We start from the raw sequence: 16,698 nt of genomic DNA on the forward strand, positions 1-16,698 counted from the left end.
TTTATAAATTTTGAATTAAGTGATATGATATTCTCCAAGACAGCTTCCACTGCTTGTCATGACTTCTTCATTTGTCTGTTCACATCATCTTTCCACTTGATAAAAAGGTTATAACTACCATTTGTCATTGTGGATACGTATGGGAAAATGACTAACGTTGTGACCCTTGTAAAACGTGACCAGTCCAGGTAAATCGAATAAATAAAAGAAAAAATTGACTGGTCACTTGTCGCAAGCAACAACTAAGATATCATCATCGACATCTTCCCCTGAAAACATTGCACGCTTCCCTTTTTAGGCATAACTAGAGAAACTGTGCTCTCCTGCATTTCAGTAATAAATTTCTCATAAGGTTCTGTTCTCATCCTACAGTCTTCTGAGTCGCTGTCTGAGGTTTCCTACACAAACCCACGTTTTTAGATTTCTGCGACGTGTCAGAATTTCCCGGTATTTGATCTGCATGGCGTATCCATTTTTGATATTCAGCTGCCGATAGTGTAGTCTCATCAGCTGGGATATTCATATATCACTTCTAACAAATTGCACCCAGAAAGAAGTTTCCTCTGTTTATCTCCTACTGCTATTCTCTTCTGCTTAAATTGCTAGAGATGTCTCACTGAGGAACTGGGTGGTCTCCACTGGGGCTCTTACACGTTTTATTGCCATGTTTTCCTTCCGAAAACGTCAAAAACCATTTTCACTGACCTTTTCTCTCAGGATGCTATGGTTTCGAGGGAACATAAGTGACAGCTTTGTATCGTCGAACGTCAGAGAATAATTAAGATGTGAGTACCGATTCACGCTTGGTAACAACTGATGTTTGAACCATATAGAATAACAATATCTCTCAGAAATAATCGCTTACCTCAGTATGTAATCACGCGCCACTGTAGACGATTCTCAGAATGTTCGGGTGTTTTCGATTTGGAACCAAAGTCTGCTAGTAGGGCCTCGTGATCAAGCGATCATAGAAAATGTCCGCATTTTCCGGTAATAGTTCACCGAAAATGAAGAACTGGCATCCCTTCAATATTACACCTCAAACTATTAAGCACAGGAATCATTACCACGATTTCCAAAGGTTTCGAAAACAATTAAATTCGTCCAAACGGTGGTGTGAATAGGGTACCGACAACGGGTAAATTCATCCACAGCTGGGCACGAGTAACCTATCCGTCAAGAAAACAAACCAGGAATCCAGTCAGGAGCTTGAAATTGAACCGCTAGTGTAACTTTTAACCTCAAACATAAAATGGGTTTCCCAGTTTTGAGTACCGAAGCTGTATATGACCCATCCAGGCGCTGAGAAATGACCTACATAATTGATCACAAACTTTATCTACATGGTTACATTGAGCAGTGATAATCATTTTCAATCACATCGGACAATAAAATTGCCGCCAAAGGCAGCCATACCAGCCTAAAAATAAATTGTCTCATAATTTCGTTGTTTTGATTTGTTCAACGCCTGAAATGCTTTTTATCTCTCAGTCGTAGATATGACAGATTCAGTGGAGTGAGGGTTATCACTCAGGAACAAAGCTAGTGTTCATGTGCTGACCATAGTTAACTTGATGCAACCAAAATGGATACAATCGTTCCTATACATCACCTATCTTGACGTTCATTTCTTCGTTCCACCACGGAAGTCACTTGGATGGTTTTGGAGGAGCTGAAGATCTAGTTAGCCTCTTCGTTTACCCTGTGGTGGTATTGATTCTCAACAAATGATCCTTAATGTTGAACATGAAACAAGTGAGAAAATCCATATTTGACATTTAACATAGAGAGATCAAAAACTGTGAACGCGAGAATAATTAGTTAATAATAATAATAATAATAATAATAATTTATTCTCAAGTAACACTGTTATATGAGGCATGACACGTTACGGGCAAGATCGAATTGTTACAAAAGATACAATTTTCACTGTAGTAAATTACTCAGCTGGGTTGATATTTTATAATTTATGGATATAGATGGTTTTAGTTATGAGCTTATTTTCAATATCGTAGTTGATGTGCATTATGAAGGTTGCGTTGCGACGTGCAGATGATGATCATGAATAGATCCACGTGAAGTTGGGGGCTTCTAGAAACCACAACCTTATATGCCCCAGGAATATCTGAGGCTTTGAAGATGGTGCGAGACAAAGTCACCCGTTCCATATCTGTTTTCGGTGGCATATCTCGAGGGGTCTGAAAAAGGCTGTAAGAAAAGGAAGGGACGAAAAGCAGAGCAGACGATGATCATGGAGTAATAGTTGAGGTATGACTACTCAGTATAATCCTCTTTTATTAAGATACGTATCAAGCAAGATCATTCAAATATGTTAAAGAAAATAAGTGCAAACAAGGTATGAGTGAATAAAAAACTGTATAAATGAAGGTGGTTCTGAAAGAAGCTGAAGGTATGGAATTACGTGTAGTTATAAAGTATAGTGCTGAAAACAGTATTCTGATAAACAAATGGCTGCTAGCAGCAAGATTTGGAACGTTAAACGGCTGGATTTTTCAGTTTTAAAAGACGATCTACAGAAAATGGACTCGGAAGTATGCCCCTTAATTGATGCAGGTGTTCATTGAAACGTCTTACCTTAAACGAAACTCCGTGTAGATCATTTTATCTTCAAAACGGCCTCCAAACGTTGTATAAATCAAACTATTTGCATGTTTAAACTAAGAAGGCACAAATGGGAGGAATACATGCAGATAAGCAACGTCAGCAGTTTCAATCTTGAAAACAATACGTGTAAGACTTATTTTGAATGCATTGTGTGTGGAAATCCCTCCACTTATACACTTGAAGTTTGTTTCTATCGATTCCTTTACTTGTACATTGTGTTAGTCTTTTTGATGCCATTCGAGTCGGTAATATTTGTATTTTATTATAGTTTTTATTTTTCTTACACCTTCACCAAGTTTCCGTGTTTCTTCCTGAACTGTACTTATGTTGTCTTACTTGATCCTTGGTCTTGATGGCAGCCATATTGGTTTGTCCCTCCCTTTGATTGTGTTGCTTGTACTGACTGGAATTATTCATTCTTGATTGTGAATTGAGGCACTCTTCCAGAATTGGAAACACTGTGTTATAAAGCAACCTAAATATTATCGTTTAAACGAGTCTGTGCGTGGTCTATCCAGACAGAATAGAATAACATTTATTTGTTGTGATTGTTAATTTTCTCGCATCCTTTATGAACTTCCTTATTCATTGTAATTAAGATTTGATCAATTGAACAATTATTTGTTGAGTAGCTGGGTGGTCATATTTGTTTAAGTAATAATGTACATTCAAATCTGTAATTAATTCCAGAACCATCATTTTGCCCAATCACTTTGTTTTTGTTTTAACCGGACAAGGGCGCGTACCTAACCCACCTAAACAATTATTCTTCAGTCCAAACCTCAGTTTGGAAATAACATGGATAATAATTATTCGATGAGATCTTACGTGGAAGTCACATCACCATCTGAGCCGACTCGTCCTACTGTGTTAGTCAGCAATATGAGGTCTGGCTCTTCTGAAGAACAAATTTGAGCTGGGAAAAGAGTAATACATTTGACACAGTGAGCGAGAGGTTATATGACTGCGATTGCATGACTAATTCATGGTATTTCCATTAGCTGTTTCCGCATTCAGTATCACTGATCTCTCCGTGTCAAATGTTGAGCAGTAACCTTCATAGCTACATCATGTTCAACTTCGAGGATCGTGTGGCTGGAATCAATGCTATACAACCTTATGCGTAAAAGATGTGGACTGCGAAAGCTGTTATGAATAAATATTTAGTTAAGAACAGTAGATAGTAGTGATAAAAATTTGTGTTTATCAGCCGCCACAGACGCTGGTTAATTTATGTAGGATTTCAAATGAAGCCGATAATATTTGCCATTTACAACCTGGATAATTGGCTTGAAAGTGCGATTTGTCAGTACTTTAAATGGAAGGAACATGCAAAAAATTACTTCACAACATTCTACAGGACTGTATTGCTATTGCAAGGGCGCGTATTCTTTAGTCCAAACATTAGTTTAGATCTTACACTACTAATGTTATCTGATTATTAAGGCAATGGGACGCGCTCAAGTAATGAAGAACTGGCAGAAATCACACCAGTTTTTGGCGAAGCTTTTGCAATGATCGTTCAAGTTATCGGTCAGCAACAATTCTTCTAACACACTGAAAGGCTTAAGAATCTCTGATGCAGCATTGCATACGCGAGTACTTGTCATTTGTGAACATACTTTTGCCTCAGCAACATTGCTTTATGGATTGCTACCCTTGGGTCACCAGCTTGCTGGATGTGGTGGGTAGAAGAACCGCCATACTCAATCTCAAGAGGAAGTAGATGAAATATACCCCTTAAATACACCCGATCATACAGGTCTTTTTAATATGCTTAAGCTGATGGATATGAAGTGACTATTTATAGAAAAATTAATCTTTTAATGTCAAAGTAAACTTTCTGGTTTATCAGGCTAAATATAGCGAAACACTAAACCAAAGGCACAATATACATAAAAAATTCATGGTCAAAATATGAAAAAATCAAGTTCATACCTTGGGTAAAACAGATATTTCAAAAGCTAGCAAAATGGATATTTACAATAATAATTTTTAGTAGGTTAAATATTTTGGATTTCTCTTATAACAGAGTATATTCTAAATCTCACATAAACTGTGATAAAAATACTTTTAGAGAAAACTTTGTGCTAGTAACGTTGAAGTACATTCCAGCTAGTTCAACACCAATGATTTCCATTTTATTGTCAATAGTTTTATTCAGATTCATTTCGAGTACGGAAATGTAATGTATTTTCCTCTAGTGCATGACGATAAGAGTACTCTAAAACGTACCCAAAGACGAGCCACAAAACAGTCCGACGGCTCAAGTACTTAACTATAAGGGACCCAGTAGTGATGTTGTAAAGGCTTATGGCTTCCCAAACATACTTGAGCACCCTCTAAAATGCTTACTTATGGCCAGTTTCAGTACAAAACCTAGAGACAACAACCAGAAATTGAAGATAGATCTCAGCAAACTAAGGTGTATGAAAACCTTTTCTTTACGGACAGTCATGTCTTGGAGTTCGCTATTAGCTGAGATGGTACAAGCAACTCTCAGGAATGCTTCATGAGGGAACTTGATATACTCCTAGGGACTCAGGTCTTTCTTTGTCAGATCGGCAGACTAAATTGTGTAGGAGGCTACATTATTATGCACTTGGAAAGCACCTGAACCATATGAGCCGTAGAGAGAGTGACACACGACTCAAGGACGTATGAATTTGTGAGGCACCAGCTGGAATACGATAAGCAGGACGTGGAATAAGTCGTGGTTTGCCGTAGTCCTTGTTACAGGAAAACTGGAGACATTTAACTGATTAGAAACCTTCATATCGAATATTATTGATTTCACTGGGTTTTTGAATGTATTTGTTTTAATCAACCTTTGAACTTCTTTATTTATATGATTATTTTCGGACATTTTGGTTTCTATTTGTCTTTGGTTTTCTATTTGAGAGTTTTTTCGCTTTGTAATTGTTATAATTATTTTGGAATAGCATTTAAGTCGACTTCGTAAATTGCGAATGAAATTTGGTGCCTAAATTGGAGCTCGGTTCTATCGTTACTTTGGGTTCGTAAGTTGCAAATAAATCGATATGCCGTACGTCAATAGCGGAAGCGAGCAAAATTTTGAACGTGGCAGTCTTGCATGTGTATACGAAGACGTCCTCTTAAATATTCTAAAATCCTGATCAAGGTGAATAAACCTCAACGAACTCAACTTCAATACACAAGATCGCCAGTAATACTGGCTAACAACTCATTGATACAAACGTCAGTCGCCCTAACTTTGTTTCGGTACACTGCAGGTCCCTCTAGATAAGATACACAACACATTTATTCTATTCTTTATTTAGTTCTCACCCACGGTGATATTAGTCAAAAAAGTCCCTTTCACCCTCTGGGAGAAGCCATCATGAAGCTAACTCGCTATTATTAGTATTACTATTATTATTTTTATCGTTCACAAACTGCTTTTTCTCATATAAACGTTGATTGCTGCTATAGTCTGTCAACCAGACGCTGTGACTCATCTGGTATAGGAAGAGCATGTAAAAGCGATCAACCCTGAGGCGTTGGCTGAACGCTGAAAATTGGATTTTGGTGCATCAGTGGAAGAGGCATGCAGTCACTTTTAGAGGCTATGTGACGAAGTTGCTCAGCGGTCCCGAGAAAGAAAGACGCACTCATCCTCGAGGGACCGTGAGATTTATCGCCCACTTAGGCAAAAGAAGAGGCACCGGAATGACTCCAGTAGCTTCTGGACAGAAAGTACGGTGGAATGTTACTAGTTTGTTCGAAATCGTAGAAGTATAAACTATGCAACTGAAAAGAAATCTGAAAATAAATTGCCACAGTCTGTGATGGAGCAGCTAAAGCGGTTAGTTTCATGGATCGACTACAGAACAAAAACACACCCATAGATTCCAAGTTTAATTACTGAAAAGAGTGTCTCTCAAACCATAGAGGAAGGCCAGGGCAAAGTAGAAGTCATGTTAGATTACTTCAATGCAGTCTTAACTCATGAGCCTTCTCTAAACCAAATACTCACCCGAGAGCGAATATCACTTAATTGGCCACTCACTACGGACTTACTATTGGCACCAAGCACGTCAGACAGAAAAATCGACATGATGTGGTCAACTACACCCAAACATTGTAAGATAAATTACACTAACCTGCTAACTACGTTATCCTAGATTTTGTTTGACCAGATGTTACCTAGAGACTGTAAGGAGGCAACTCTCACACTAAATAACTTTCATCAAACCACGATCTCATCAGCCTCACATCTTTCGCAGTAAATACTATGCCATTACGTCTTTGAGGAAACCAGCAACTTACAAAACAGTGAACAACATGGCTTCGGGAAAGGATTATGTTGCACCGCTTACCTCTTTATAGCAAGAAATTTTTGACAGATTCTAGTGATAACGGGAAATAAGCTGATATTGTCAAAATTGACATAAGCCAAGTATTTGATAAGGTTCTACAAAACAGACTTCTTTCGAAGCTGGAAACTTCATAAATTACCGGACCTCTTCTAAAGTGAACCAAAACTTTTCTGGTAGGTCATAAGCAGAAATTGGGCATAAATTCCAAATGTTTCTAGTGAAAACCAGTTCCTGTGGGAATACCGCAAAGCCACGTTCTGGCTCTCTTGCTTTTTGTGCCATATGTAAATGTACTAATGAGTATCTCTGAGTTCCCAATGCTATTTTATTTTGATAACGTTGGGAGTTTGTGAGAAGTAGTGTGGGAGGCAAGTGTACGTACACACCAGGTGAACCTAGACGTTATGATTAGCTAGTCTAAAACATAGTTGAGGCCTGTCATCAATGATAAGTGTGTCTATATGCACACTGGAAATGCAACAATAATCAGCTACAGCGTTGAGGAATGTTAGTGTCCTTTTTCAAGTCTCGCAACACTTGGGAAAATAGTGAGTCACGATCTTGAGACAACAGCACACTGTCTCGCGGTTGCAGCTAAGGGGTTCACAACCCTATGTGTTCATGTAGGTAGATGATTCTCTAAAACAGATAGCTCTGTTGACTTTCGAGATTGATCTTGGCCTCATTAGCACCCTAGCTGAATACGCTCGGTCACACAGCCGTACTAGATCACGAGTGGTTACGTCTAGCTAAGTATCCCTTACACCAATTAGCCGGCTTAGATCAAACGCTTCTCAACTTATTGACAACCTTTCAGATACATTTACGAATTCTTCCGTCCCTGACTTCCGATCAGATTGGATTGTTATCTTTAGATTATAAAGGTCTTACAACTCTCTACTCTGTCCGTCCTCAGTTCATGAGGTGAACCGATTTTGACGTATAGAACACTTAAAGATGGTTTTTGACCTAATATATCTCTTATATTTATTCCTTATAGGTCATGACAGCTTGTAGGAAATAATAAAGGATTTCAGAATTCAAAAACGGACAAAGTATCCGTGGTATACAAGTTTCACACTAAGCCATCGATTCTTGAAACTTGCTACCCGACGAAGTGGTGGCTGCACCTTTGGTTGACGCTAGAAGCTAATAGAAGCTTACTAGAAAGTTGGTAACACAGGACGTTAGACTTCTGTTCTCAATACACACAAATTCCAATCTGAAAAAGATACTGATCATTAGGAGAAAACTGGGCTATAGAATTACAGGATGATCGCAACTCATTATTGGCACAGATGGACGGATCGTCACTAGAAGTGAATTCTAACGAGAGTGTGGTGATGCAATTAGATAACTATGATGACTTGTATCACTGCACAATACGTGGATTTATGTTACCCAAAGTAATGGACTATAAAGATTTAGGAGTCATATCAATATATCTTGTCTTTTCATTCCGTCTAGGACTGTCGTCCAGACATATAATGACTTAGGAGTCATCGTTAGCCAAGACTTAAAGACTACTGCACACTGCCGTGCAATGGCCGCCAAAGGTTTTAGAACGTTATGGTCAGTACGTAGAGCTTTTAGTCATGTCGACGCTAAGACGTTTTTGACTTTGTATACAGTGTTCGTACGTCCTAAACTTGAGCACTGCATACAAGCGGCCAGCCCCTGCTTAAAAAAAGACAGTGAGCTTTTGGAAAAGGTTCAGAGAACGGCAACCAAGCTGATTCCCGGAATAGCGAAGCTTCTGTATGAAGCTCGGCTGGCCAAGCTGAACCTTTTCCCGTTGTTATATCGCAGAACTAGAGGCGACTTGATTACAGTTTTCAAATTGCTTAGTGCCAAATTTGCACCTGATATGCCCTCATTTTTCTTGTCTTCCAAAACAGAGAATTTACGAGGACACCCAAAAAGTTCATAAGCCGAGAACAAATTACTTGTCAGCTGACTATCGACTTTCCCATCGAATCATCGAGTGGAATTCACTACCTCAGCACGCGGTTGAGGCTCCATCCGTCGACTCTTTCAAAAGAAAGTTGGATCAACTGAGGGACCACCATTGCCAGGACTAACACAGGCCATCGGGCCTCCTGTCCTTCCCAAACTGAAAGTGATGACTAGGAAAGTTCAACAACTGAGATCAAATAGTCTACGTCTGGAGTTCCGTTTCTCACATCAGGTGATGAGTTACTACACCGGATTCATAAAAATAGCTAATTCAGAGGTGGTAATATATAAAAGAAAGATTGCGATAAGGATATGGTACAGGAAGAAAGAATTAGAGTCGATGAAGATTCACAACCTCATCAACTGATTTACTATCATTCCCTAATACCCTGCGTCTAACCTCACTATTACTTACGACGGTGATCCCAGCAGATGCCAGCAATATTTCTAAGGCATCTGTGGTCAAATACTAATAGCTTACGAGTGTCTTCTACTCTTAATGGTCATGTTTCGCTGCCGTAAAGTAAAACAGAACGGACTGCCGCGCAATATCTCGCCTTCGCCAAAGGTGACGCAAGTCGACAAAAGCCAAGCGAGCTTTTCGAATCCGTGCTGAGATTTCGTCAGATACCAACCCCTTAGGGCTGATCAGACTTCAAGATAAGTGAAGTTGTCAACGCGTTCGACTACTTCACTCCCTATCTAGTTCAGGTGTTGACGCAGACCAGTCCTGAAGCAACAACTTGCATTTGAGGGAGCTAGAATTCTCTACCAGAACACGTAATACCAGCACATTCCGTTATTATATTCAAAACGAGATTTGAGCCCCCACAGTGTTACAGACTGCAACGATTAATATAGGTTGATAGACCTATCCTTATTACCGAAGACTGAAGGTCACTGCGCGTTGTTTGATCCCAAGTTTTCACGCTCATGATTTCGACATGCATAATCTAACATAAAGATTATGGGGAATTGTTTTGGATTTCGAAGTGAAAGTTCTTACCTTCTGGATCAAGAGGTTTACGAAACTCAAGATGATCAGGATGAAAGCCCTAGGACAGATGCAAGTCCATTGCTTACAATTATATCTCGCGTTATTGTAGTTTAAACGACTAAAATATGCGGAAATCTTTCCTTAAGTCAGCTCAAATTTCATCAAAATATGATAAACGGAGATGATTCACATAATTATATGTTCGATATCCGCTTTTGTAGAAGACGGCATGAACCAAGTGATCAGTCAACTCCTATCTAAATTCTTATCCGTAATGCTTAATTTTCTCGATTAGTACTAAGTGTATTAATGCCCCCATAAAAATATTGACATAGGACTGCCGTGTGTTTCTTGCGTCCCATTTTTCTACATCCTATACAAGTATCAGATTCAGACTTAATCGTTAAGTACGAGGTCGCAAGTCTGTGTTAGCTATTTGCTGATATCGCTCTATAAGTATCTAGTATTATATGAATTTGAATTCACTAGAAAGTAGGTTCGGAGTTCTAATCACTCGTTGGTAAGACATGTATAACACGGGATTTCTGTTTGTTCTCAGGCTTTGAGCTTTCTGTAAATAAAAAAACCTAAAAAATATCAGTAGACAAGAAGCAAATAGATATAAAATAGTAACGTCTAACATATAGTCGAGAAGGAAAGGAATGGTCTATTGTACATGATGGGATGGATTGATTATTGTCTCATGGTATTACCAGTAAAAGCACATTCATCCCTTATGAGTTGGTGTTCTAGTTTTTACTTCAGTCAGTCAGTGATCTTGAGTGCTTTTAGAGGTATGAGGGTGGTTATCGCTCTCCGACTGCCCCAACCGTGGAGGGGTTCTTCTAGAGATACCTGAAAAGAAAATTGTGTTAGAGGTGGTCTTAGTGACCTGAGAACGTGACCGCAGTGCCCAAGGGACAGCTGCTTGATGTCAGTCACACACGACCATTTTGTGAGTTATTTTCGTGTTAGCTCCGTACTTGTTGAGACCTTGCTGCCGGAGACGGATATCCGTGAAGTAAGGTTAGGTGTGCATTTTTAGGGTCGACCCTTTCTAACCCCACCCTTCCTTGTGGGAAGGCAGCATCGCTATTATGCTGGTTGTCTGGAGGAGACACCTTACTGCTATCACACCTCTGTACAATCAACAGTACGACTTCGGCCTCGGACCTTGGGTTCGCCACTTTTAGTCTTACAGCTCTTCAACCGACCTGTCTGACATGTTAGGACCTTGAGGAACGGTTGTTCCAGGCAATGTAGCTCGATTAGTTGATTACTATAGGCAAGCCCGACCACCACGTCATTATAGCTGCTATGGTCGGGAGTTTTCACTTCAGTGTCACCTAGTTAACGCACACAGTTACCATATTTATTTTATATCTAACTTTGTTGTGTTCGTTTTTTCTCTTTGAAAATAACAGCATCAGGTGCCTATTTATCATATAAGTCCAGGCTTGCCTATTCTTGCATCCGATCTGACAGAGGAGGAACAAATACAAATTGTTAAACGTATTCACATGCTTCAATTTCTTCCTCTAACAAATTATGTACCTGTGAATAAGGAGAAATTAAGAGAGTAAGAAAATTTATGTATATGTGCTTATTTCGCTTCTTGTTTTACTATCCATCTCAAGTACCTTTAGAAGTATGAGAGCGGTTGTCACTTCCCACTTTTTCAATGCGGGTAGATAACTATTATTGAGAGGGCAGAAAATGGAACTGGATTATCAGTAGTCTCGACGATTTGAAAGCGCAACTACATGGTCAGATGAATAACTGCCTAAGCCTGATGCCACTTAAACTTTTTGGAATAGTTTTCGGAGTGTCAGCTCCATAATCTTAAGGCCTCACGTCTATCGAAAAACGTCTGTGGAACAAGTTCAGGCGGACTACTTTTGGTACAGACACTTTGTCTAAAGGACGTTACTGTCGTCACCCTCTTGTACAGTCTGAAGTACAACTTCGGCATCAGACCTTGTCTTTGCTGCTTATGCTTCCCAACTATGATGCCTAGCGTGCTTGAAAATTTAAGGAAATAGTGTTTTGGCCAGTGTGACTCAACTGGGTTACAAATTTTTATTACTTTACGCTCCCACTTTTAACAGCAGCACAACAAGGAAGGCAATTAATACGATGAGAAACAAAGGGGTCGTAATAGCAGTATCATTGATGATAAAAAGCTAAAGATAAAAGTTAGAATGGAAGTAAAGAGGTAAAATTATTAAACATTAAGACACAAGATTTAGAAAAAACGATAACAATGTGAGCTGCAGCTATTACTCTGACAGCTATTACTCATCTCTGTGTGTTTATATGGTATGGGAAATTAAGTCGATGCACATGCATCCCAGGCTTATGTTTTTTAATAAAGGAATGACTGGTGTGATGTGTTCCAACTGAATTCGAGCTATCATCCAACATTTGCAGTAGTAGGTTAACAATTATCGTGCGAATATCGATTTAGGAGTTCTGTGCCACCGGATATCACTTGTATTGAATCTAATTTTATATTACTTTATATAAATAACCGTTGACCTATATATATAATGTGTAATTAATTACTATTTTAGGTGTATTATATGCATGAATGATTTAAAACTTGGAGATGAAGTACGTTACCTGCCCTGTCTACATACTTATCATCGTATATGTATTGATGAATGGCTTATGCGTTCATTTAGTTGTCCTACATGCCTTTTAAATTTAGAACCAGATACTTCACTGACTACTACAACAACAACAACAACAGTAACGGCGCCAAGAACACAAATTCTGTTCTCATCAGAAAATACTGTTGCACCGACAGTGACGTGTGATTCATCCCCAACAACAAATAATACTACTAACCCTGTTATATCATCCACAGAAGTAGTAGTATCTCCCGGATTTAATCAGTCATTAGCAAATGACTCTTGCCCAAATATCAACTGATACTCAATCAGTGTAATATCGATCATTGACACGCTTCAGTCATCTGTGATATATATATATAACTAAGATGTGTTTCTGTCAATCTGTCTTCCATTTAAATTCATATCTTTTGCTTTATTTGTTTCTGCATCTATATACTGTGCTATTGATGAATTCAACTTCAACTATCTGTAACTGTAACTAATCAAGAATGTATAGATTATTATTTCTATCATTAATTGTTATTAATAATAACAATACATAGTTCTACTGCATAATAATAATAATAATAATAGTGTCATAAGCACCTTTATTTCTTCATATATATCTCATTATAGAAATTTTCATTGAATTCCTTAATCGAATTGTGTTGATTGTCATTCATCTCTATATGAGTAATACAAATTCATGCTCAATTCTTATTATTTTATCAAAGCTTTACATTTCAATTGGACATATTCATTAGTCATATGTGTACCACCAATATTCACCATAGTCTTCATGTTCTTTCTTTTTTTTTTCTTTTTAATTTATGTAATTTTTTTATTTTACTTTATTGTTGTTGTTCTTGTTCTTATTATTGCTCATTTTGTTTTCATCCCTAATGATTCCGCCTGGAACCCCTCTGGGGCTAAGATAATAATAGTAATCATTATTATTATTAATATATTAAGTAATATATGTATATATATTGTTTATTTCTCTTTAAATCAATGTTTTGTTAGTTTACTTTTAATTTCCTTATTCACTATATCCCTTTTCTTTTCCTCTTTCCAAATTTATTTCATTGTATTATACTCCTTGAATAACATCTTCAAATCTTAATGTTTCCGATTACTGCTTATACTCTCACTACCTATTCGACTATGGGATTTGAATCGACAACTGCATCTATGTTGTAATGTGGTGTGGCAACTTGAATTGATGTACGTACGTACGAAGTTCTACGTTGTTACTGACTGACTGATTGACTTATGTTGTAATGTTTTATATGTACAATAACAATAGTCTTAAATATGATAACAATTACATTTAGTATCATTTAGTGAATTTATAAAGTTTCATTATTCCTCTTCCTATTGTATCTGTATGTATATATACATAAGTTTCAATGTTGTACTCTTCTGGTTTATCTTCTATTTTAATTTGATTGATTTTAAAGAGATTATTGTTTTTCTTTTGGTTCTTCTTTAAAAAAAAAGCAGAATTATCTCATGTTTATCATAGCAGTTTTTATATTGATAAAGTTTACATTTGATCCCTGTGATAATAATCTATTTATTTCATTTGTCATTTCAAACAAAGGAACGATCATCATTAAACTGTAAATTATAGTGTATTTAAAGTGTTTGTCAATTATCCCTTTGCTTTGTGTGTGTGTGTATGTCGGGGGGTGTATGTGAAGAAGCGCCTTAAAAGATGACAAATAATAATGAAATGTTTTTTGTTTTGTTTTATAAACTGAATGTTTTGTTTGTTTGTTCGTTGTTGTTGTTGTTGTTCTGTCTCATTATTTCCCATTTGAGTCATTACTTTGGTTAGTTACATAATGCCTTATCAACAAATTATAGGAAATTATTAGGTCTTCTTTTCTCTTCATTTTTTGGTAGTAGTAGTAGTGGTGGTGGTAGGGGGGATATTCATTCAGTCTTGTTGTGATATGTTTTTTCTTTAAAAAAGAAGGGGCAAGATGTTTATTTATTTGATTATTTCATTCATTTTAAACAAAAAAACAAAACCATAATGTGTTGTATTCATTTTATGACATAATCGAAGTAATTCTCTTTGTATCCAAGTAACTATTTCTATGAATATAATGTTGTTTATTTTGTTGTGTTAATAAGGTATGACAATTTACACCAATGCATATATGTGCTTGGTTCTATGTTTGTAGCTAACTGATTGACTTTGATATAGTTACTATATGAATTGTATAAAAGAAAGGTAATTATGTGTAATTTTAAAGTATTCAACATGATTCTTTTAGATTTCGTTGTTGTTTTGTGTGGGTTCTTGTCATTGTATTGTACTTACTTACTAACGCCTGTTACTCCTCGTGAGGGAGCATAGGCCGCTCACCAGCATTCTCCATCCAACTCTGTCTTGGGCCACTGTATTGTAATCTGTATATATACAACTATGTATATGTTGATAAGTTTAACCGGATTATACTTTGTTTTTGTGTGTGTATATATATATGAACTTGACTGTTGTTTATTTTGTATGGAATAGTTGATTTCCAATGTTGTAGTAGTAGTAGTAATAGAAGTATGATAATTTTGATTTTATTGTGTTCTTTAATTTGGATAACTTAATTGATTATTCTGGCAAATATCATCAATGCTTAATTCATCATAAAAGAATGCTCAACTAGTTCACTTTATGAATAACATACTCCCCTGTTTGATTATATTCTTCATAGATTTTGTTCTTTTCATTTATCTTTGCGCATTCCTAGTAACTATCTTCTTTGATGATATTGACCTATGGGCATTTGAACAGTTAACGTTGTTCTCTGCTTTTTTTTGTATACATTGATCAATTAGGCTTAGAATAATGTTTTGGACGTTAATCAATATTTAGCAATTGGGATTCATCTTGATTTTTTTTGTTTTCTTTATCGATACATATAAAGCGGTTTATTTGGACAAGGCAGTTAAAAAGAAGTTTTTCTTTTTTTTTGCATCATTGATAACAGTTTTGTAGAGAAGTTCATGTAAACGTAAAAAATAATTTGTAAACATACTTGATTTGCAGAGATTGTTCAACTTCTAATGTACATCATCATCACACTTACAGTTTATTCAAGGATTAAACGCATGTTATTCAGGCCGCATAATGAGTGGGATACCTTTAGATGTCCACACCGGTAGATGTGTCACTAAGAACAATAAATGATAGTTGGTAGTCGACTAAAACAAGGAACATAGACTTTACAATAACAAGTGGTCTTGAAATATTTCTATTCTTGCGAGACTTTAAAATCCTAAGTTTATTCCGTACTGAGGGGTCCTGTACTAGAATGAAATAAGTTGTCTGTTGTCCCTTTGATTTAAAATAGTTGTGGAGAACAAACTCCATATTCTCAGCCAAAACTATTCTCCATCGTTTGTTAATTAGTTAATTGTAGTCAAGCGTCTTGCCTTTAATATCTATTTGTTATGTAGAAAATTACTCTATATTCATTGACTTTTCTTCATAGTGTGGGATAGTATAATCAACGAGAACTGAGATGAGAAAAACCAATCTATTATTTAATACAAAGTTCTCCCATAAAATGTGACAAACATACGTTCGATGCTTCATCTACAAATCCTTTATCAACTCCGATTTCATCGTTCCATCATTATCATGAAAATTACCCTATGTTCTCATTCTCTTCAATTCAATTTTTTCAACTTTCTACTGTTAGGCATTCCACTTCGAATTGGTGTTACATACTACTTATATCTGTCGATAGTTATAAGTAGCCTACATCATATTAGGATTGTTTCATTCGGATTTCTTTAAAGATGTACTTTTATTAATATTTCATTATTCAAATAGCTTAGATCGCGTTAGATAGAAGTAGTCGAATGGATAATTTATAAAGGTTAACTCATACATTGTTCTTGCGTTTTCATACAAATTGCATTCTGTTTCTATTCTTTACTCCCGACCGAAGCTGCTACCTTGACGCGGTGGTCGGGCTTGCCTATCGTGATGACCCAACCGAGCTATATTGGCTGGAACATATGTTCCTATAGGTTCTACCATGCCAGGCAGGTCGATTGGAGAGCGGTAAGACTAAAAGCAGGAACTCAAGGTCTGAGGGCGAAGTCGTACTGCTGACTGTAGAGGGGTGTGACAGCAGTAAGGTGTTTCCCT

At 37.0% G+C, this 16,698-nt stretch overlaps 1 protein-coding gene across 1 annotated transcript; it reads left to right on the plus strand.

Moving 5' to 3' along the window:
• The first annotated feature begins 9,832 nt into the window (after positions 1–9,832).
• On the plus strand, positions 9,833–15,590 carry RNF11_2 (RING finger protein 11). The gene is made up of 3 exons (XM_051218636.1): positions 9,833–9,987; positions 11,343–11,497; positions 12,492–15,590. Exons 1-3 carry the CDS (start codon positions 9,889–9,891, stop codon positions 12,850–12,852), a joined length of 615 nt encoding a protein of 204 aa, XP_051070111.1. The 5' UTR covers positions 9,833–9,888; the 3' UTR covers positions 12,853–15,590.
• Positions 15,591–16,698: the final 1,108 nt, after the last annotated feature.

The sequence above is a fragment of the Schistosoma haematobium genome, chromosome ZW (genome assembly GCF_000699445.3).
Source record: "Schistosoma haematobium chromosome ZW, whole genome shotgun sequence".
In the NCBI taxonomy this organism is placed as follows: domain Eukaryota; kingdom Metazoa; phylum Platyhelminthes; class Trematoda; order Strigeidida; family Schistosomatidae; genus Schistosoma; species Schistosoma haematobium.